At 36.1% G+C, this 24,901-nt stretch overlaps 2 protein-coding genes across 9 annotated transcripts in view; both read left to right on the top strand.

The window, feature by feature from the left end:
• Nucleotides 1-24,901, top strand: part of LOC106096378 (serine-rich adhesin for platelets) — a 276,685-nt gene that overhangs the window by 181,868 nt on the left and 69,916 nt on the right. The window lies entirely within an intron of this gene.
• LOC131997868 (uncharacterized) lies at nt 14,044-24,851 on the top strand. The gene is made up of 2 exons (XM_059369715.1): nt 14,044-15,241; nt 24,823-24,851. The coding sequence occupies exons 1-2, from the start codon at nt 14,044-14,046 to the stop codon at nt 24,849-24,851; spliced, it is 1,227 nt and encodes a 408-aa protein (XP_059225698.1).

Raw genomic sequence — 24,901 nt, 5'->3', positions numbered from 1 at the left:
AAAATCGTAAAATAAGTTTAGTGAACTCAAAGAGTTGAGGCGGCTACTTATAGTAGCTAGCTGCTGTCTGTCTGTCTGTCCGACTCTCCTCCATATGTTTCGAATAAGTTTGTGTACAGGTTTTTTTTTTGCAAAATAAATTTCAACCCAAACCAACAAACCATTGAGCCAACCAACTAGCAAGCAACCTGTAGAATTTATGTTCAAAACTTACCACACACATATTTCTTTTGTATACTTAAGCAGGTTGTTGCTGGGGCTTACTATCAGTCTGTCCCTCGGTCTGTCTGTCCGTCCTTCTGTTTGTGAATTTATACACTCTGCCTTATAGTTTAAAATTTATTTAAAAATATTCTTGGCAACATAAGCACCACAATTTGAGAGTTTCTTCGATGCGGTATCCTCCTCTTTGTGTGGCATTACACGCTGCATGACTCATCATTTCACTGTTTATTGCTGGCTGACAGTCCAGGCTACTGTTTCTTATCGCAAGTCTTAAACATTGGCGACATTATGTGGCATGTGGTGGCATGGCGGCATTAGTGCATATTGTGTGGCAAGATAAGCCTTAGAACTGAACCTTACGGGTTTTCATAATTTAAGTATTAATTTGTAATAAAGCAGTTTTATTGAAACTTATCAAAATTGCTAATATGTTTTGGAAATTAGCAGAGAAGTTGTATTTTATTAATAAAAAAAAGACCGGATTTGTTTTGATTTTTATTAGTTATTCTGGCTTAGTGGCGCCCAAGACAAGTTAGACATTTCGTTTTTTTTTACTTATAAATTGATAATAAATATGCCATAGAACTGATTTTTCAAACAATTTATAATGAAAAATTTTAAACAGGTGGTATGCCAAGTCTTTCTATACCCAGAGTAGTCAAATGGTGAGATGGTGAAAGAAAATTGAATTGCTTAGAATTTTGGTTAAATTTAAATTAAATTTGTAAACATTTATGCTTTATAAAAATTTTTAAAGGTTATTTAAAAATAATTAAGATTAATAAAAATCGTAAAAACAACTTTGGGAGCTAAGGATTTCACATAAAAAATCGTCCAAATTTGTTTTTAATAAAAATATTTTTCATAAAAATGTATATTTTTGTGCATTTTCATGAAATATTTTGTTAGAAATGGACCAAGCGCGTCCCGCTTCGAATGGTATGTTGTGATTTCTGTTTTCCCTCTTTCATTGCCATACAAACAAGTTTTCGGTCATTAGGCTCGTCTAGAAAGGGACACAAACGGAAATCGGTCCATATCTTGGTATAGCTGCCATATATTGAGTTGAGTCTTAACTCCTTGAGCCTCTGGAAAGCGCAATTATCGTCTTGCCTTCAAAAGACTTCTTTGCTGGAGCTTCTTCTCTCAAATACTCCAAGCACTGTCTCATCTGCTTTCACAAGTACCCATGCTTCAGAACCATATAACTGCACGGGTAGTATCAGTGTCTTGTATAGTGTAATCTTCGTCTGTCAAGAGGTGGCCTTGTTTCTAAACTGCTTACTTAGTCCAAAGTAGCATCTGTTTGCCAGCATTATTCTTCGCCTAATCTCAAAACTGGTGTCATTCGTTTTGGTTACGGCGGTGCCGAGGTAGATAAAGTTACTGACTGTCTCAAAGTTGTGGTTCCCAACTTTCTCCATTTTCTTTATCTACTTGGTTGTGCAAGGTTTTTTGGGAGTTGAAACCATACATTTCGTCTTATCTCCATTTACTGCCAGACCCATTTTCACTGACTCTCTTTCGATTCTTTCAAAGGCTGTAGTTAATACTTCGGTTGACCGACCTATGATATCGATGTCGTTGGCATAGGCGAGTAGCATGTGTTCTCTTGTGATTAGTGTGCCATATCTATTCACATCTGCATCTCGCATAATCTTTTCCAGCAGGATATTAAAGAGATCACACTGTCATGGCTGTCTCTTTGTCTGAAACCTCGTTTGGTATTAAATGGTTCGGAGAGATACTTTCCTATTCTTGCTGAGGAACGGGTATCAGCCAGTGTCATCCTGCAGAGTCTTATTAACTTGCAGGGATACCAAACTCAGACATGGCTTGAAATACCTTTGAACGTAAAGGAGTATCGGAAGCGGCTTTGTAGTCAACAAAGAGATGGTAGGTGTTGATTTGTCCTTCTCTCAGTGTGAATATCTGGTCTAGGGTGGATTTACCAGGTCTAAAATCGCATTGATAGGGCCCAATTATCTCATTGACTTTAGGTTTTAATTTTTCACACAGTACGTTCGAGAGTATCGTGTATGCGATAGGGAGGAGATTTATTCCACTGTAGTTTGCAGTCCGAATCGGACTATAACTTGATATAGCTCCTCCTTCTTCTCCTTCTCCTCCGTCCTCATTCATTATTCTTTGTCTGCCTAAAAAGAGATATTGTGCAAAGAACTCGACAGATGCGATCCATGGTGGAGGGTATATTAGATTCGGCCCGGCCGAACTTAGCACGCTTTTACTTGTTTTTTTATTTTGGCAAAAAATAATGTCAACATTTTTTTCCAGAATAGTTTTAAAATCTTTCCTTATTATATTTGTGCATTTGTTTGCAACGCTAAGACGCTAAGAAGGGGAAGATCTACAATAGATCGATCTACCGATCGAATCAGAATCACTTTCTGATTCGATGTATTTTCGTCATCAAGGTACAGGTAGTATTTGTTGTCCAATCGTCACGAAATTTTGCGCATGTCACTTATTTGGCTTAAGGACGAACACTATTGGTTTTGGTAAAAATCGGTTCAGATTTAGATATAGCTCCCATATATAAGTATCGCTTGATTTGCACTGTAATGGCCGTAGCAACTACAATTTTCAACCGATCTGCAAAAAATTTGGCAAGGATTGTTTTGTTACTGATTTTAGGATTTCTAAAAGATTTCATCGAAATCGCTTCAGATTTAGATATAGCTCCCATATATATGTATCTCTCGATTTGGACTTAAATGGTCGTAATAACTACAATTTTCAACCGATCTGCACAAAATTTGGCATGGGTTGTTTTGTTACTGATCTTAATATATCTGCAAGATTTTATCAAAATCGGTTCAGATTTAGAAATAGCTCCCACTTATATGTATCGCACGATTTGCACTTTATTGGCCGTAGTAACTACAATTTTCAACGGGTCTGCACAAAATTTCGCATGTATTGTTTTGTTACTAGTCTTTACCTATATGCAAGATTTCATTAAAAGTCGGTTCAGATTTAGATCTAGCTCCCTATATATGTATCGACCGACTTGCTCTTAAATGGCCGTAGTAACTACAATTTTCAACCGTTCTGCACAAAATTTGGCATGGGTTGTTTTGTTGCTGAACTAAACCTATCTGCAAAATTTCAACAAAATCTGCTCAGATTTAGATATAGCTCCCATGTATATGTATCGTCCGATTTGCACTTAAATGGCCGTAGTAACTACAAATTGTCAGCCGAGCTACACAAAATTTGACACGGATTATATTGTTACTTATCTTACCATATCTGCATGATTTCATCAAAATCGGTTCAGATTTGGATATAGCTCCCATATATATATGTCGCCCGATTTGCACTTTAATGGCCGTAGTAACTACATTTTTTTTCAATCAATCTGCACAAAATTTGCGTTACTGATACTGATCTTAAAATATCTGCAAACTTTCAGCAATATCGTTTTAGATTTGGATATAGCTCCCATTTACTTTTGTCGTCGAATTTGCACTTATGTGGCAATAATAACAAAATTTTTTAAACGATCTGTTCGAAAAAAAGTTGGTTCAGATTAAGTTATAGCTCTTATATACTTATATCTATTCCCCGAATTTATAATTGTATGGTAGGTGTAGGGTATTGTATAGTCGGCTCCACCCGACTTTTGCCTTTCCTTACTGTTTTGTATTTTTTTTTTTTTTTGATTAAATTTTTTATATGTAAAATCCGTCTTTACGAGAACGAAAATATTCGATTTATTGTTTTTTCCCTGCCATTACGTCACTGTAACTGCTAATAAATTTCTTGGCTTCTAATAGAAAAACAAAACATGACCATTACCATTAATCATAAATTACCACCTTCAGTTTACCACAAATTTTCACCTCTGGAAAATGATTAAATTTCACACAAACACACCAAAGCATCAGCATAAATGAAAGGAACATCCGAAAAATCAAATCTAACATCATGCAATGAACTGCTACTGAAATTAATCAAAGCTTAACTTAAATGGAGGGGCAATCTATAGAAATCTTCTAACAAAATTAGTCATTTCCCTTTTGGGTTGTGATTTCATTGTAGTGTCAGTCTGGGCAGGGGACTGACTCCAACATTTGGAATCCCAATTATCTCACGAAACAAATCAAAACAATGCACTTTAGCTGCTTGCTTCCAACTGAGCGGAGCGCTTGCTGTTGATATCTGGAAAAATGTTTTTGTTTTGCTCCTCGACATCACATTGCCCGGCAAATGTGGTGACTGCTGAGTTCAGTTTCCCCGTACTCGGGGAGTTAACGATGTTTAGGGTTCGTCGAGTGCATCGTGTTGTTTGCGAGAACAAAAAAGAATGCCAGCAATAACATAAAAGGCAGCACCATCACGGAGTACCATCCGCTGAGACAAAAAAGAAAAAACATCGTCATAATCATTCGTAAACCTAACCACCATCATAATGTTGTCAAACAGGTGCAGTAAGCAACTAATAATAATCAGAACAGCATAAAACCGAACACGGCTACCCGCGAATGTATAGACAAATAATGTTTTCTCAGAGTATTGCAATAGAGTTGCCTATACTGGAAAAAAACATTAATGAAACTTAAAGCTTCAGCTAAGCAAATGCTTGTTTTTAGAATTTTTGTCCGCATCAATATATATTAAAATCGATAACATATCTATTTCAATAAATATTTTCCTGGTTTTCAATTTATAATAAACAATAACGAAATACCTATAGTAATAATTTTGAGGACAAAATATCAAAATATATCAAAAATTATAACATGTTATCGAAATATATCGTAGTTATTGTGTAATATAAATATTTTTTGGATAGAAATATCTAACTTTTTCCAAAAAAATATTGCAATGTTGTTGAAATATCATCGGGCTTGATGATCCTAAGTTCGTTAGGATTGTGCTACCTCACCTTCTACCACACCATACTTCACATACCTTTTTCAATTCTATTTTGGCATCTGCATATACCAATTCCGAAATCCGGAAATGATTTTTGCCCTGTTTCAATTCTTTCTTATCTTTCAAAAGAATTCGATAAACTTCTACATTAACAGATGTTTGTATATCCCCAACAAGAGTCTTTGTTAACTGATAGATAATCAGGATTTTGTGCTCATCACAGCTGTATAAACGCATTACTTGAGGTGTCTGAATCAATAAGGAATGGCATGGATGGTGATAAATTTAGTCTTCCAATTCTTTTTGATCATTCAAAGATCATCTTAATCTTTGAACAAAACTACTGAATTTTTTCCAGTTTTCTTCTACATCTACTAAACTTATTACATCATATCTACGGAACCGATTCCAATCCATTTGCGTAAGCAATATGAGATCTTTTGGTATCAAAATGTACGAACTTTGAATAGACAAGTTAATCATCCATAATTTATTTCTTAGTTGTACCTACATGCCAAATTTCGTACCTATAGCTCCATTTATAAAGAAAGTACCAATTTTGGTACGAAATTGTAAAAAAACATATATTCGTCAATCATATATTTCTATGTTTTAACTACATACCAAATTTCAGACCTGAAGCTCAATCTGCACAGAAAGTACCAAATGGTACTAATATTGATTACTTATACCTAAATGTACGAAATTTCGGACCTCTAGCTCCAGCTATAAAGAAATTACCAAATAGTACCAATTTTGGTACCAAATTGTTCGAATTGTGAATAAATCATTTAGTCGCCCATCACATATTCCTAAGTTTTATCTACATGCCAAATTTCGGACCTCTAGCTCAATCTGCACAGAAAGTACCAAATGGTACTAATATTGATACTTTATTATTCGAATTGTAAAAAAAAAACATAGTCGCCCATCATATATTTCTAAGTTTGACCTATATGCCAAATTTCAGACCTCTTTTCGCCAATCATACATTTCTATATTTTAACTACATGCCAAATTTCAGGCCTTAATCTCAATCTGCACAGAAAGTACCAAATGGTACTAGTATTGGTATCAAAATGTACGAAATTTCGGATTTCCAGCCATAAAGAAATTACCAAATAGTACCAATTTTGGTACCAAAATGTTCGAATTGTGAAAACATAATTTTGCCGCCAATCATATATTTCTAATTTTTACCTAGATGCCAAATTTAAGACATCAAGCTCAATCTGCACATAATACCAAATGGTACTAATATTGATACTTAAATATTCGAATTGTAAAAAGACCATGGTCGCCCATCATATATTTCTAAATTTTACCTACATGCCAAATTTTAGACCTCTAGCTCCATCTGTAAAGAAAGTACCAAATGGTACTGATTGCAGTACCAAACGTACGTTTTTCCAAATGACTTTTAAGACAACTTTCAAAATTCTACCTCAATCCATCCGCCCTGTACAAAGTTCATCCATTTCGTACATTTTTGGTACTTTTTTAGTACCTAAATATACAAATTTCCAAAAACTCTTATAGTCACCGTATTAAGTTTGCCATAGTGTACATAGGTTCCAAAATTCAAAGTTATAGTTCAATTAACAAAGAAAGTACCAAATAGTATCAATTAGGTACTAAAGTACTATTCTTCTACATCCGGTACGATTTTCCAACATTTCTTAGTTTTTTTTCGAGACGTTCTTTAATTTGAGCCCAAGAACATAATTCTAGCCTTTTCCGTCCGGGCTGGGCAAATTGTACTATTTCGTACTTTTTGGTACTTTTTATTACCTAAACGTACGAAGATCACCTAAAGCATCCTTATCCCGTTCCTATGACCAACATTCGTGCAAAATTTCATGATGATCAGTCAGTCACGCAACTATTTTATATATACATTAGTGGCCCTCTGTGTCAGACGATTACTCATGCAACTCAAATCTTGAATAAATGTTTCTTGAAATGATTATCGTCCGGAATTCGGACGATAATCGGGAAACTCCAAATTTTTCAACTCAATCGGCAACTCTATTCATTAGTCAACATCGATAAAAAATTCTTTTCTGAGAGTAATTTTTTAAATATTTTTTCATCTCTACTGTATTCACTGGGCCACACTGTGAAGGTCAGCAACTTTTCACGAAAAAATGCATGTTATTGAGAGTAAAAAAATAGTAAGTTAAACTTCGGATCCATATGGTTGTCGCCGCCATGGTTGGTATGGTGATTTTGTTTACCCATCCAGTGCACAGCACAACAGGGGATACCAACCAACGAACCACTACGGACGGACTTATGGATGAATGGTTGGGATGCATAGCAGAGTTGAAACATTTTCGGTTTTTTTTTTTTTGTTTTGTTTTTGGTGAACATGGTCTATTCGCTTTATGCGACCCATGGAGTCTGGGTTGGGGCCAAAGTAAGCACAATCAACATTCTACATTCTGATGATGGCGTTACTTTGGCTATGAGTTTATTGCTTTAATGTGGTTGTCTTTTTTTTTCGTTAGTTTTATGGACAATATTGAAGTGTATCAAAGATTCGTAATTATTCATAGTTGCTGAGCATAACGTCAGTATAATTAAAAATAAAAATTTCCATGATTATGATGTTATCAATACTAAGCAAAATCAGGCCTTAATGAACTAAACTACCACAACTGGTTGGGGTTTATTAAAGTTCAAAGTGGCCACATGGCGTATAGTTTTATAGTTTTCGTATGAACCTTAAAACTTGGACTGAGAATGGTTTTTGGCTTTTATGTTTTTTTTTCAAAACCGTTGTAAAATGGAACTTAAATTGAAGCAGAATTCATTTTGAGCATTATGCGAGGCTAACCCTTTTAAAATAATTACTATAATTGCAAAAAAATTATATCTAAAAATAACCCAACAACTCATGAGGCTGAAGAAGTATTGCGCAGAAAAAATCATACCATAATTTGTGGAAATAATTTTTTTGCAAAAACCATGGCCTTAAACCAATTTAATTGTACTATCTTATAAATGAATCAGCTTTTTTTTGAATCGCATTTATATATTACGTTTTTGGCATATTATTTCCGGGCAAATTGTTAAAAGTCTAGTTTAATATCATTATAGTCGTGAATAGAAAAGTCTTTTTTTTTTGCATATTGAATGACAATTTGTAGAAATCGCCAAAACTTGGTCTTATATACATAGTATGTGATTAATGGAATCAATTTAGCTTTTTTGTGGACTGTAGCAATGGGTCGTTTCCTGCTCATCAAGAGATTGGCTACATTTGAATTTCTTGACACATTCGAAGTGTTAATAGTTTTTTCTCTTTGCTTGTTAGAGTTTTTTGTTGTAAATTACGAATAGGAGGCCACCGTAGCGCAGAGGTAATCATATCCGCCAATGACTCTAAACGCCTGGGTTCGAATTCTAGCGACTCCATCAGAAAAATTTTTAAGCTGTGGTTTTCCCCTCCTAATGCTGGCAACATTTGTGAGGTACTATGCCATGTAAAAACTTCTCTCCAAAGAGGTGTCGCATTGCGGCACGCCGTTCGGACTCGAGTATAAAAAGGAAGCCCCTTGTCATTGTACCCACCACCATAGGATGGGGGTATACTAATCTAGTCATTCCCTTTGTAACACCTCGAAATATTCGTCTAAGACGTATATTCTTGATCCTCCCGACGTTCTGAGTCGATCTAGCCATGTCCGTCCGTCTGTCGAAATCACGATAGCGGTCGAACGCGTCAAGCTAGCCGCTTGAAGTTTTGCACAGATACTTAATAATTTCAAATGGGCCATATCGGTTCAGATTTAGATATAGCTTCCATATAAACCAATGTCCCGATTTGACTTCTTGGGCCTCTGGAAGCCGCAATGGTCAATTTTTCCATTTAGTATTCTGTTACAAGCCGCAATTTTTGTCACCTTTGGCTGATGTTCTGTTATGACATTCAACAGCTGTGCCAAGTACCTTCCAAATCGGTGTATAACCTGATATAGCTCCCATATAAACCGATCTTCCGATTTGACTTCTTAAGCCCCTGATAGCCGCAATTTTCGTCCGATTTGACTGAATTTTTCCATGTAGTGTTCTGTTACAATCCGCAATGTTTGTCCGATATGGCTGACATTTTGCATGCGGTGTTCTGTTACGACTTCTAATAGCTGTGCCAAATACTTTCCAAATCAGTCTATAATTAACCGGTATCTCGATCATCCTTATTCGGTACCTAGAAGCTTAAATTTTTGCTGGTTTGACAGAAGTTAAGTATGTAGAATAAAATTATGCCCATCAACTACATTTATTTTGTATACATTTTAAGCAAAATCCATGGTGGTGAGTTCCCAAGATTCGGCCCGGCCGAATTTGAGCTTGAACTTGAATCGGACTGCACTCATTGGTATGTGAAAAGTTTGCCCCTGTTCCTTAGTGGAATGTTCTTGGAAAAAATTTGTAAAAAATTGCAGTCCACGAACTACTTGAAGGTTGTTTCGCTAAGATCCTAAATCTAGTATCATGTGTATTAGAAACCCCAAGGATTTCGATCCTCAGGCAAACTTTTTTAGTATCTATATTGCAAGTACAGTATGATGTTACATTCTAAACTATTGTATATGTCCTTACTAAGCAATAGAAGTTTTTGATGGTTCACTGCTTCTATGCAAGAAGCAGTAACGGTGTTGCTCCGAAAGTTCTTTGATATTAGATCACCATGATCTTATTACCACCATTCTTCTAAAGGTGGACATGGCTCATATAAAAAGTGTATTCTCCTATCATGCTTAACCGCATGGACAGTTTAGAGCTTATTTACGAAATGATTTCGGCCAACAAACTGTGATTTTGATTCCCAACATTTTCCTAATGGGATATTGTGGAAAAATTTGTATATTTATACAAACCACCCATTTAGTCATGCCGTTTGCAGCACATCGAAATATCCATTTCCTATCTTACAATGTACATATAACAACCCACCTGTCTTTTTAATCATGATACAGTCTTAGACAAGTAATAAGACGTTAAGTTCGGCCGGGAAGAACTTTGAATAGCCACTATCATGGATCGTAGAAACAGGATGAAGAAATCGGTCTACATATAATTACTTCCAAATAAAGTAGGATCAACACCAAATCCAGTAAGGACATAATGGAGTGAAATATATAACACTATTTTAAATTTTGTCGCAATCGCATGAAAAATACTCCTTTAAGGCTCCAAAAACACCGTTTCAAGTCTTGGCTTTAAAAAGGAAGACCTATCTGATAGGATCTGATCTGGACCATATACGGCACGGATTTCGAGGGGTCTACTACTTTGTTCCAAATTTAATCCAGATCGTGGAATGAATGCGCGTTTTATGGACTCAAGACACTAAATCGGTCTATATGATCCCATTTAGACAACATCAGGCTAGGATGACAATTGGTCAAAGATAACGCACTATTCCACATTTCGTCACCATTGAATGTGCTCTAATCAAACATTAAGACCGGCGGAATTTTATTGGGATGTGTATTACACATGGTTCAAGCAATACGATATAATTATCAGCGGCAAAACGTTCCCGGAAGCTTTTCTGCGAACAGATCGATAGCGTTAATGACGCCGCTTATTATCAGCTAAGCGTCGTCATTAACGCTATCGACCAGTTCTAAAAACCCAGGTTCAAACTGAAACTAAGCAGTAAACTTGGGAGTGGAAGCAGAGACAACGGAGGACGCTTTTGATGAAAACGCATTTTCCACAGGATACGATGGGACTCACGGAGACACCGAAATCTTGGAATATTGAGGTGGATAGAAGGTTTATCATAACGGAATTTATGGTAAATGAAGCCTTGAGCAGTTTCCAACTATTTAAGTCATCCAGACCTGATGAAATAATTCCGGCGTTACTACAAAAGGAGGCCGACTATCTGGCGCCCCTTCTGGCCCCTCTTATGCGACACAAAAGGCCTACAGACCTATAAACCTTACGCACTTTCTAAAAAGGTGTAAATTAGAAGAATCTTTCGATGCCACGAAAGACACATTACCGCTATGGATTAACTTTGAGGGGGCGTTTAACAATGTTCGAACCGACCGACCGGGTTCTTAGAAACCATATACTAGAAACAGGTGGGCAAATTGTGGGCCCCATGACATAAATAAAAGGGAGAAGGTGTCACAGATCATTCCGCAGGCATTTTTTCGCCACTTCTGTGGATGACGGTTTGTACCCGTCTGTTATGCAGACAATGTTATAATACTTCTAAGGGCATTTGCATCAGCTATGCAAAAAGGCTGAACGGCAGATGGCATATTACAGGGTAAACCATGAAAGCGGAGCGATGAAGGCCACGCCCACAAAGACACTGGTAACAAATCTAGATATTCGACCCATAGAAACACAGATTAAGTGTAGGGCAAGCACTGAAGATGCGAGACTTAAGGCAATGGGAGCATTGATCGATAGGATAGTGTAGGACAGCCACTTTGGCTATGAAATGAGGTCGAGTGCGAGACATTACCGGCAGAAACACCGTCTTGGAATGACGAAATTGTGGTATTGCCCTCTGGAAGATCATGGTACACGTATGGATGAAAGCTGGGGGACAGAGTGGGCTTGGGGATCTACATTGAGAACCCAGGAACTGAGATCTGTTTTCGACTACCTGACCATAATACGGTACTACTTGGCTTGATATGGAAAACAATTAGCCGATTACTGGCTTAGGTGTATGTCCATAGTAGCATGTGGCGAAATAATATCTGCATTTTTTCAACCTTATCTAACCTATTTCTGTGGGTCGATACTTCTTAATTATGTAAATCGATTATTTTATTTAAGTTCTCAAGCTCCTAGAAGCATACATTTTTATCAACAAAAATTTACTACGGTATGTACATACGAATTGACTTTTTTCACTCCCAGAACACCAAATAGCCCTCAAATAGGTCAATTAATAGATATAGCCCTCATACAAACCGATACTCCGATTTGATTTCTTGATCCCCTTGATGCCCCAGTTTGACTAAATAAACTCCAAACGTACATTTCTAGCAGAATCTATAGTGGTGGGAATCAAAAAATCAGCTCGTCCGAACATAGTCCTTTTTATATCCTCCACTATAGAATGGGGGTATACTAATTTCTTAATAACTTGTGCATCGAAGCATTGATCTGACATCCAACAGGGGATATATATTCTTGATCGTCTTGACATTTCCAGTCATTTTAGCCATATCCGTCCGTCCGTCTGTATGTCTGTCGAAAGTACGTAAACTTTCGAAGGAATAAAGGTAGGCGCTTGAAATTTTGTACAAATACGTCCTATTAGTGTGGATTAGTTGGCATTGTAAATGGACCAAATCGGTCCATATTTTGGCAGAGCTCCCGAAATCCATCCAACTGTTAACAAGTGCGAACGTGTTTTGTTTGAGCTCCGATTGAGTTGTCCTGTGTGTTTGCTTACCAAGTTTTACGACTATAAAAACAGCATTTAAAGTTTCAAAAGTTGCTAGTGAATGCAAATATTGTGGCAGATACGTCGGCAGCGTCCATTTTAAGCTGATATTTTTAATAAAAGTGATCACATTTATTAACATTTGCCAAATTTCCATTGGACATTTATACTTTTATGTTAACCGATTAACAATAAAGATAAATAAATATTCACCACAACAAACATCAGCTGATAACTAACATATGCACCGCGGGCCGTTTTTACACAGTACAATCATATCTATAACCCTGTAGGAACAGAATCTTAACGCATTAACAGTATCGAATAAAACTAATCATCAAAATGAGTACAAAAGTCACAAAATCAGTAAAATCTGTGTTTAATACCCCTAAAATTAACAAACATCCAATAGAAAATACACCAACTTCCTCAAAGAATAAATCACCAAAATTAATTCAATTAATAGAACAAAAATTTGCTCGACAGACTGAAATAATAACAGCCAAAATCGATGAAGCAGTTGCAAATGCCATTGGTGCGCTCGAAAATAAACTTCTTGAGCTATCAAATAACTTAAATAATCTAACACTAAGAGTGAACGAAATGGAAAAATCTCAAAGTTGTCTAAATGATCTTAAAACTGAGATAAATGAGCTAAAATTTAAAATATGCCGCCAAGAAAACTTGAATGTATCATGTAACTTACGATTAACTGGCATTCCATCATATGAGAATGAAAATACTTTTGAGATATTTAAATGCCTGTGTGATTCTCTAAAAATTGTAACTCCTAGTGTCATAAGCGTACATCGAATTCGTAACTCTAATAGCAACATAATTGATGGTACTATTTTGGTAAAATTGTGTTCGCCAAATGATAAAAATTTTATATTAAAAACCATATCGAAGTATAGACGCGAAAACAAAACTCAACTTTCGATTGCCATGTGTGGTTTTGATAGCAATAACCACTTGTTTGTTAACGAAGACTTAACAAAAGAAAACTATAAAATATATAAAACCGCAATAAAATATAAAAAACAAAAACTATTATCAGCTGCTTTCACTTTGCGGGGGCTAGTTTATGTGAAGCAAACTGAACAAGATAGAGGTGTACGAATTGATTCTCTGGAACATCTCAACAATTTCTTTCGCTAATCCTAAACTGCAGTTACTCTGTTTAATCCTCAACAAATCATATAAAGATAATAACAAAATGTATATAAACCTAATTCAAAGAAAAATATCTAACATAAGACTTCATATGATCCTATATCAAGTTTGCATAAACCGTCTAGTCTCATTTACCATTACTACTAACTTTGTTTATCAAATTAATATGCGTTGCAGAATAAAATTTTTAATTGACACTTAACGTTAACCATTGTTCCAATGACGGTCTTTACAATATGGTCAGAGTACTTTCAAAACAAAAAACTGGATTGTCGATAGTTCATATTAACGCCCAGAGTTTAAACAACAAAATGGACGAATTCAGGCAGACGTTCATCTCATCAAATATCGATATTATATGTGTATCCGAGACATGGTTCCACTCAGACATTGCAGACTCCATCTATGAGCTACAAGGCTACAAACTTTTTCGATCCGACAGAGTAACCAATGCCGGTGGTGTGTGCATGTATCTTCGAAATGAACTTAAATGTAATTTAAAACTTAAATCTAATAATGATAATCCAATGGAATATTTATTCCTGGAGTTGTTTTGTGCTGATAATAAAAAAATTCTTGTTGGAACAGTATACAGACCAAATCGCAACGTTCCATTTGGCTATTTTACCGATGCAATTGAAGAACTCACAGTATTCTATAGTGATGTAATTATTTCTGGAGATTATAATAGCAATCTACTTTCTGAAAGTAAATTTGCTGATGCCATGAATACTTTTGGACTATATTCCGTAAATACCACAATTCCTACACACTACTCTCACACTGGAAATACTCTGATTGATGCCATTTTCGTTAATTGTCGGGAAAAAATTCTTCTGTATGATCAACTTTCTGCACCCTCATTTTCCAAACACGACTTATTATTTATAAAGTACGATGTAAATCTAAAGAAAAATCAAACAGAATACCAGATTCGCGATTTTCGAAAACTTAACTACAACTTGTTGAACGATTTATCTAACAATATTGCATGGGATGCAATATATGGTTATGAATCTGTTGAGGACCAAGTTAGTTTTATGCAACATCACATTTCTTTGCTATATGACTATTGTGTACCCCTGCGAATAATAAAAGGTATACATAAACAACAGCCTTGGTTTACCCCCGAAGTCAAAAATTTGATTCAAAGAAGAGATACCCTATATAAACGTTGGAAATATTATAAAACCACAATTCTATATAACAATTTCAAAGAAGCAAGACGCCAGGTCAATGAGAAAATCAAAGTATTGAAAACGGAATACTATCGTCAGAAATTTACCACGGCAGTAGATAGTGGATCAAAATGGAAGGTTATTCGTAGTATTGGCATCGGAAAGAAAAATATTTCCACTCCGGACATGAATGTTGAGGATTTAAATCAAATGTTTGCTAACCACCAAAATCTGACACCAAACTCTTCAATCAATAATTTCGTAAATATATCACCATCTTCGGTCAATAACCTTTCAGACTCTACCTTCTGCTTTCAATGTGTTAATCAAAGTGAAGTCTTGGAATGTTTTCTCTCAATAAGTTCCAACGCTGAAGGAATGGACGAGCTATCTCCTAAATTTTTGAAAATTTTGCTTCCTAAATGTCTCCCTTATTTCACATATTTATTCAATACAATCCTAACTAAGTCTGTCTTTCCTAATTCATGGAAATACACGAAAATTATTCCTGTTCCAAAGTCCAACAATGACTTTCGACCAATTGCAATTTTACCGTATTTATCTAAAGTTTTGGAACGCGTAATGCATAAGCAGATTAATAATTACATATGCACAAATAAATTACTAACGGAGCGACAGTCTGGTTTTAGATCCCAAAGGAGTTGCATAACTGCACTTACCGATGTTATTGAGAATCTGAGATTGAATATGGACAACAACATGTTATCAATTCTGGTACTGCTTGACCACAGCAAAGCTTTTGATACAGTCAACCACTCAATCCTTATTTGGAAACTAGAGAAACTGTTTTACTTTTCTAAACCAGCATGCCGGCTTATTTCATCATATCTAAACAACAGATCGCAATCTGTCTGTCATAACAGAATGGTATCAAATATCCTTAATACAAAAAGTGGTGTCCCACAAGGCTCTATACTTGGCCCCTTGTTATTTTGCATATATGTAAATGATTTGCCTAGTGTTTTGCGAAACACTAATATTCATCTTTATGCAGATGATGTTCAACTTTATACAAGTACACATCTAACAAAATTAACTGAATGCGTCGACAGACTAAACCAGGACTTAGAACGTGTAAACGACTGGGCTACTAAAAATGAGTTAAAAATTAATCCAGCAAAGTCAAAGTGTGTGGTAATCTCGAAAAATGGATCGGATTTGCTTGCACAATACCCATTAACAATTAATTATACTCCAATAAGAATTGTTTCAACATCTTCTAACCTTGGTGTAACTTTCAACGAAAGGCTAACGTGGACAAACCACATTCAAAGTAATATCGTCAAGACATATGGGATGCTTCGCAACTTATGGGCAGTTCAAAGCACAACTCCGCTACATATTCGAATGACATTAGCGAAATTGTACTTGGTTCCAGTACTACTTTACGGAGTTGAAATATTTGCAAACTGCAATTACAACGACAAACAAAGGCTACATATAGCGTATAACAGTATTGCAAGATATGTATTTAAAAAGAGACGCCACGAAAGAATATCATCCTACTCATATCAAATATTCAACATGAGCTTTGACAACCTCCTTAAATTTAAATGTCTACTTTTTCTTCATAAAATCATATATACAAGGGAACCCAACTATCTATTTGAAATTCTTCAATTTGCGAGATCAACCCGGCGAAAAAATATTATTCCGATACGCCATAAATATTCTAGATCAGAACAACAATTTTTTATATACTCCATCCGTCTTTGGAACAATATACCTACCAGCATACAGCTAATAAGCAACGCATTTCTGTTCAAAAAGGAGCTGATGTTATTTTTTAAATGATCATATATTTAAAAACAACTGATTTTAAATAAGTAATTTATCTCAATGTAAAAATATTTTAATTTATATTGTTATATTGTCATATTGTAGCATATAAAATTTTTTTAATAATCTTCTCTCAAACCTCTGTACTGTATTATCTCCTGAAGCTACCTAGTACTGTAACTTATAAGATTTCATATCTTGTTGTGCTAGGTCTCCGTAATTAAATAAATAATAATAATAAATAATAATAATAATACTTCTTTAGCCTCTGAAGAGCGAAATTCTTATCCGATTTGCCTTAAATTTCATACTATCATGTTATTCCTCTCTGTATAAATTCCTTGAATTCAAAAGCCCATGTAATCATAGACATTATCTCTTTGCTCGACGAGATCATATTCTCTTTGTGTGACTGACTCTTCATCGAGAGTGACTAATCTACGAAAAACTCTACTATTACAGTGATGCTAACTTATTAAACTACCCTCTTAAAATTGACTTGGTCCAGTGTTTGTGAGCGTTAACTAAATTGAAAACTTGTTAATAATTACACTTCACTTTATAGACAGGTGTATGACTGCGTTAAATTCATTGGCATACGACCTTTGTTTTACAAAAAAATCGTGTCACATTATCGTTGCAAAGTTAATTGTAAAATTTCTTTATAAATCACCTCTAGACCATGTTTGATTTACACTCTGAAGACGCTATTCATGTTTTTATCAATCTTCTCGTATTTCACAATTTTATCAATGACAATATTTTTGAATTTATACTAGACATTTCATTCATAAGTTTTTTGGTAGGTTTTTCGTAGTAAAGTTCAAGACTTGTGCCAATGTAACATAAAGACCTTAAATTTTGATAATTTTTTTTCATTGCAAGAAACGTGTTTATACTATTGTTGGTTTTTTTTTTGACAAGCGGTGTTTAACTTTTGTTTTAGACATTCTAAAAAAAATCACGTAGTTAGATTGCGAAATTTCCAAATCATAGTATTCAGATGATGATTTAAGTTTGAACCATGTTCTTGTAATTGCAAATAAAATTATTTCTTTATAAATATGAACGGGCCTTGAGACATAATATCTTCTAAAATCTTAGAAACATTTACGGCCTTGTTCACTAAACTCAATGAAGCCTTAAAATAGGTTTATTTGACAGTTCCATAAAGGAAATCTGTCAAATAAGCCTATATCAAATTTACTTTAAGTTTGGTAAATAAATCCATTAATAGCAATATTTTGCTAATCCATTGCATATAAAATGTCATTCAAACTGCGTTTGTATACCCTACGCCACTACTGTCGTACAGATAATTAGTGAATTTATTTGTAACACCCTTTGATAAGTAAACGGATTGACTCAGAATCACTTTCTGATTGATCTTAGCTATGTCCGCCCGTCTGTCCGTCTGCAATTCTCTCCGCCCATGTTAATTTGTGTACAAAGTACAGGTCGCAATTTTTTTGCGATTGTCTGTAAACTTGGCAAAGACATCTTTTTTGGTCTACAGACGAAGCTTATTGATATTGGCAAAAATCGGTTCAGATTTAGATATAGCTTTCATATATACACATGTGGACAGAAAAATTGTTATTAAGTTTTTTTTGAACGAGTGTATGGTTTTTATATTTTTATGATCACTTTTGGTACTATTATTTCTTAACAGATTTTCTTAGCAATCCGCACAACATGTAATCTTTCCTGTTAAACGATCCTCAAAATATATAAATCATACTTAGCACAATTGTCAAAAGTCGTAAACACCTCATGCAAAATTTCAGCCAAATCGGGTAATAATTGCGCCCTTTAGCGGCTCATGAAGTCAAGATCTGAGATTTATGTGGGAGCTATATCGGGTAATAAACCGATTTGGACCATACTTGGCACAGATGTTAGAAGTTAAAACAAAACACTTCGAGCAAAATTTCCGCCAAATCGGATAATAATTGCGCTCTCTGGCGGCTCAAGAAGTCAAGATCCGAGTTCGGTTTATGTGGTAGCTATATCAGGTTATGGAACAATTTGAATCATACTAGGCGCAGTTGTTGAAAGTCATAAGAAAAAACGTCATGCTCAAATTCAGCCAAATCGGAGAAGATTTGCGCCCTCTATGGTTAAGGGAGCTTTCTCATTGGTCATGTGGCGGCTACGTACACTGTGTTATCTTTTACACAATATTCGATTTTCCAGTCAGTGTGGATTACACCCTTCCTGAGCAGGTGGGCTTTGAGGTGTACTCTAAAGATCTAGAACTCGTCATATCGAAAAGGTTACCTGACCACTGCTTGATACACACTATCAAGCGGAGATCCTTGCAATTAAGGAAGTTGTGGAATGGCTAATATATAATGTCATTACGACGATTAGCATTAATAACTTCTCAGACAGCCAATGAATCCCTGGAGAACGTATTTCTTAACACAAAAACCTCCCTCCCTAGTGGCTCAAGTAGTCAAGAACTGAGGTCGGTTTGTATGGGAGCTATATCAGGTTCATTAGAACCGATGTAGACCATTTTTGACACGATTGTTGGAAGTTTAAACAAAACACTTCATGCAAAATTTCAGTCAAATCGGAGAAAAATTGCACCCTCTAGTGGTTCAAGAAGTCAAGATCCAAGATCGGTTTATAGAACAGCTATATCAAAACATGGACCGATAAGGCCCATTTACAATCCCACCGACCCACACTATTAAGGAGCATTTATGCAAAATTTCAAGCGCCTAGCTTTAGTCCTTCGAATGATAGCGTGCTTTCGACAAAGAAACGAACGGACGGACAAACATTGCTGGATCGACTTAAAATGTCACGACGACCAAGAATATATATGCTTTATGGGGTCTTAGATGCATATTTCGAGGTGTTTCAAGCGGAATGGCGAAGTTAGTATACCCCCATCCTATAGAGTGTATAAAAAGGGTTTACGACCGTAGTGATGTAGTTTTTTAACATAGCTGAACTAAATTTAGCAAAATTGGATAATAAATACGACATTTTTAGCTTAAAGAATTTCAAAATCGGTCTAAAAGGGGTCAATATTCGAAAATGGTGCAATCCAAACCAAACTCGGTACACACTTTGAAGGGATTAATACAGCCCACTGTCCAAAATTTTAGTGATATCGGATAAATAAATGCGGCTTTTATGGGCCGAAGACCTTAAATCGAGAAATCGGTATAAATGACAGCTATTGGGTTGCCCAAAAAGTAATTGCGGATTTTTTAAAAGAAAGTAAATGCATTTTTAATAAAACTTATAATGAACTTTAATCAAATATACTTTTTTTACACTTTTTTTCTAAAGCAAGCTAAAAGTAACAACTGATAACTGAAAGAAGAAAGAATGCAATTACAGAGTCACAAGCTGTGAAAAAATTTGTCAACGCCGACTATATGAAAAATCCGCAATTACTTTTTGGGCAACCAATATATCCAAACATGAATCCCTTTAGGACATACTCAGCAAGAATATCGAGGGGCCTTATACAACTCACCGTGCCATATTTCAGCCAAGTCGGGCGATAAATGGGCCTATGGAGCTATAGAGGGCTATGGGCCTTTTATGGGCCCATGGACCTTTTATCGGTCTATGGTCCTTTTATTGGCCTATGGTCCTTTTATCGACCTATGGACCTTTTATGTGCCTAATACCTTCAACCGGAAGATCGGTTTATATGGGTCCTATATCAAGATATAGTCCGGTATATCTCATTTTCGAACGTTATCTGCCTATGAACAAAACAAAGTTGCAGCTGAATATCTTTTTTATCCCCCATCCTTCGCTGGTGGGTATAAAAACACAAACACGGAATACTTTCAAATACTCAAAAACAATGCAGTTTTCACAAATTTCATAAATTTGGACTATAGGTAGGATTAGTTTTTTGAAAGTTACGTAACGTCAGGCAGAAACGGGCCGCTAAAATCATATACGTTGTTAATCGCAAACTCTTTCCAACATCTTCTTAGATATAAAATTGAATTTGTGTTTGTTTGTTTGTCGGGTTTTTGTTTGTTCCGCATAGACTCAAAAACGGCTGAACCGATTACTTTGAAATTTTCACAGATTGTGTAGGTTGGTCTGGAAGGAAACATAGGCTATATAATTTTTTGATATCGGAAGGGGTGCGGACCTTCCCCCTTACCCTAAAAGTACTACCCAAAAATAAAAGTGGACCGATCGGGACAACATGGGACTTAAATTAAAGGTATTCAAGAGAGGAGTACGAATTTCATATTAACCCTCCACCGTTATCCAAAAACACCACCCAAAATCAAAAGTGGACCGATAAGGACATTATGGGTATCAAATGAAAGGTATTGCATATTGAATACAAATATGGTATTAAAATTTGGGTCTAAGTACCCATCGGGCCGCCTTAACCCCGAAATTCTCCCAAACAGACATATTGGACGTTCATGTCAATATGGGCCTCAAATGAAAGGTATTCGGGAGTAGATTACGAATCTGGCATACAAAATCAGTTCGAAGAATAGGGGGTCACTCTACCACCCAAAAATGACTTAAATGGGCATATGACCTATCATGACTATATGGGACTCGGTTTTTTTGTTTGTTCCGTAGAAACACGGCTGAACCCGTTTTCTTTAAATGTTCACATATTTTGTAAGTTTGGCCGGAAGGAAACATAGGCTATATAATTTTTTAGTTATCCGATGGATTATCAAATCAAAGGTATTGGAGAGTAGAAAACGAATATCGTATTAAAATGTTGGTCCAAATACCCAGCGGGCCGCCCCAACCCCAAAACTCCTCTTTACATATATATTCGACGTTCCTATCAATATGCGACTGAAATGAAAAGTATTCGGTATTAGATTACAAATATGGCATCAAAAATTAGGTCCAAGTAATGGGAGGTCGCCCCAACCCAAATACCTCCAAATGGGCATATTAGCCGGGGGTAAAAACGAATGTGATATCTATTTTCGGGGAAAAGTACCGGTGGCCGCCCCATCCAAAACACTCTCCAAACGGTTCATATTTACCGACCATGGCAATATGGGGCTCAAATTAAAGGGATTTGGGAATGTTTCACGAATATGAGTATAGCTTTTGGTGTCATAACGGGACACATAAGACTACGAGCTCACTTATGCAAAATCGGTGCGGCAAGTGATGGCATGTGCAGGGCATGTGGGGAAGATGATAAGACTTTAGAGCATTTCCTAAAAATTAAAAATTTCTTCTTCACGTTAGTTTTTAGAGCGCACAATAAGCCGATTACTGGCTTAGGTGTATGTCTATAGTGGCATGGGACAGATTAATATCTGCACCCTCTTTTCAACCTTACCTAACGAAACCTACCGTCACCAAAAACAAACATGGTTTCTTTTGTTGTAGTCTGGTGCCTCGGGGACCGCCCAAAACCAGCCAAATGTAGATATCGACCAGCGTCATAGGCGGACATATGCTACCATGGCACGAATTCGATATTCACATTAAGGGCGAAGTGTCCCCACCCTTAAAAGATATTAGAGAGATAAAAAGGCGCAGCGGAGCGGGCCCGGTTCGGCTAGTTTTAAATAAAATTTCAAGACGTTCTGTGACGTGGAAAGTTGTTAAATGTCAACTTCCTTTATTAATTCATAATTAAAAAAAACAATATTGAGAATATGCATTTCCAAATGCTAATTCTAATAAAATCAAAATGGACATTTTTATAATATTATTGGTTAAAAACAATTGCAGTGCCTTTAAAATTAACTTCCATAAACAAAATATGTAAGCATATCACCTTTTAACAATTTTACTTTTAAGATGTAACTGCGTAAATGCTTTTTTGAGAATCTCGTTCTGATCATTTACAAAAGCCATTTTGTTTTGCTTCGTTTTCCAAGCAGGGTTACAAAGCCACGAAAAACAAAATTTTGGAATATAAAAATTAGTCGTGTTTGGAGAAGATTTGTTGATCTTACAATGTCATTTGTCACAATAAATTTTTCGATTTTTGTTGCGGCTGTTGCCCACAGTGGACAGTGTGTTGTAGGATATCAAAAGATCGGCTGTGCCCGACTTTAGTCCATCCCTTCTTGTTTATTTCTGGCACCAGACTTCATTCACTTCCCAGAATATACCAACTAAAATTTCCCCAAGATAAAACAACAATTTACTGTGCTGGCTCAAGCCTTCCTAGAATTTCCAATTAAAATCTCTTTTTAGTGTTTTTCTTTATAGTTTTTATAAAATAATAATTTAGCTATAAAAACCCCATAACAAAAACAAATATTGCATATATTGCATTTTTATATTCTTCACTAAAAATCGTTTCCCCTTACAACTCTTGCCCTAACCTTATAAGAAAAGCATGCAATTCCTCTAGTTTTTTTGCCGGTTTCCCTTGTTTTGCTTTAAGCTGCGTTCTGCTTAAACCGCATAATAAACCAAAGTGTGATTTTAGCCTAAACCACAACAATTTCATACAAAACTGGCAAAGAAAAAAAATTGCGCCGTACTCAGCAACGGCAACTTGCAGTTGCTGAAAAAAACGCATGCCAATCTGAATGCTGCTAAAAAAAATATGACACAAAATAAAGCAAAAAACCCTAAAGGCGCACATGCTTGCTGGTTGGTCTGAATGGCTGCTTTAGCTCCAGCTTCAGCCAAAGTCACCACTGATGCCTGGCAACACTTGAATAGAGTAGGCAAGGCATTGTGCAGGACAATTTGCCGATCTCAGCCGGAGTAGAACATAAGCCACAAAATATAAGTATTTGTTGTTGTAGTTGTTTTTGTTACTTTGATATCAGAGCAAAAAAGATGTAAAAGGCGCTAAAAACTGGAGTTTCGGTGTGCATAAAGGTAAATGTAGCTCGTCATATCTTAGGTTACATTGTAGTGGTCTTTGATGACGTTCTAAGATGATGAAAGAAATCTTAAATATTTCTCTTGACTTAAACATACCCCCTAACATTCCATTAAGGAGTAAACCTAGCTTAGGAGAGGAATGGAAAGGTTAAGTAAGGCTAGGCATGGTAAGTTACCTCTAACTACTAAATTTCCCAGGAAAATTCCACTAAGGAACAGGGCATACATCTTTCAAATCAAGGCATGCAGTCCGATTAAACAGTTAGCTCAATGATAAGGGGACTCCTTTTTATGCCGAGTCCGAACGGCGTGCCGCATAGTGACACCACTTGGTAGAGAAGTTTTAACATGGAAGGTACCTCACAAATGTAGGCAACATTAGTAAGGCGGTAGCCACCGCTGAAATTTTCGGATCTTCACGCCGGGATTTGAACTCAGGCATTGGGTGTCATAGGCTGGCATGCTGGCCTCTGCGCCACGGTGGCCTCCAGGTATGGTAAGTTAAGGTAAGGAATAATGGCAAAGTAGACAATTTCGAGTGGGAAAAGAATCCACGACCTCCACATTAGTAATCTCGAAGAGCTACCAACTATGCTTCCAGTGCACTTGCCGACATGACCAAATCGTATTAGAATGTTATGAGATTCAAAATTTATCTTGTACACCTGGTAGGGTCCGAAAATCTAAGTTCGTACCTTAAACAATCATTCCCTATACTGTAGGGATGCTTTGTAACCATTAAATACCTAAATTGTATTTGTGCAGCAATCTCACCTTCTTCCCCTCACCACCAATGCAAACAAATTTATGCATATTTTTAAGCCTTATTTTCGTAGCATTTGCGGCAACTAAGCTGAAGTGGCTTTGAATGGTTATTAGCACATGTACACAACACACTTGGAAGGACGGACATATGGACAAAGCGACAGACAGATATATTTTTATAAGGAAATCTAGACTGCATATAAACAAAGGGGTGAGTTAGGAGGGAGCGTATGCGTTTGTAGGTGGGAGAGCAAAAAATTGAAAGGAACTCCAATGAATTCCTGACAACACCAACTTCATGGCTGCCACCGCCACCACCACCACAGCAGCGTCATTGCTGCGGTTCCTATCACAGTTTACTTTGACAGACTCGCAAGTCCGCATTCTTTTAAAGGTTGCCAACTTTAAAGAGACCAAGAAAAGAAGGCTTGCTTGCCTTGCAACTTTTGACTTGATACAAATTTCGTTGTTGTTGTTTCTTTTTTTTTTTTGGTTTACTCTTGCTATTCTTAGGTGCCTCATATGCTGCGGCCATGGGTTAGAGAAACGTGAGTGGCGTTGAATTGGAGTTTTTTTGTTGTTGTAAGTCTGT

Source organism: Stomoxys calcitrans, chromosome 5 (genome assembly GCF_963082655.1).
Source record: "Stomoxys calcitrans chromosome 5, idStoCalc2.1, whole genome shotgun sequence".
NCBI classification, from domain to species: domain Eukaryota; kingdom Metazoa; phylum Arthropoda; class Insecta; order Diptera; family Muscidae; genus Stomoxys; species Stomoxys calcitrans.
This window is presented reverse-complemented; position numbering and strand designations above follow the sequence as displayed.

Excerpts from the sequence above, each read along its gene's own strand:
- LOC131997868 (XM_059369715.1), top strand. The coding sequence starts at position 14,044 with ATGGACGAATTCAGGCAGACGTTCATCTCATCAAATATCGATATTATA. Across the intron at positions 15,242-24,822 it reads CTTTCAATGTGTTAATCAAA|GTGCCTCATATGCTGCGGCC; the intron begins GTGAAGTCTTGG and ends TGCTATTCTTAG.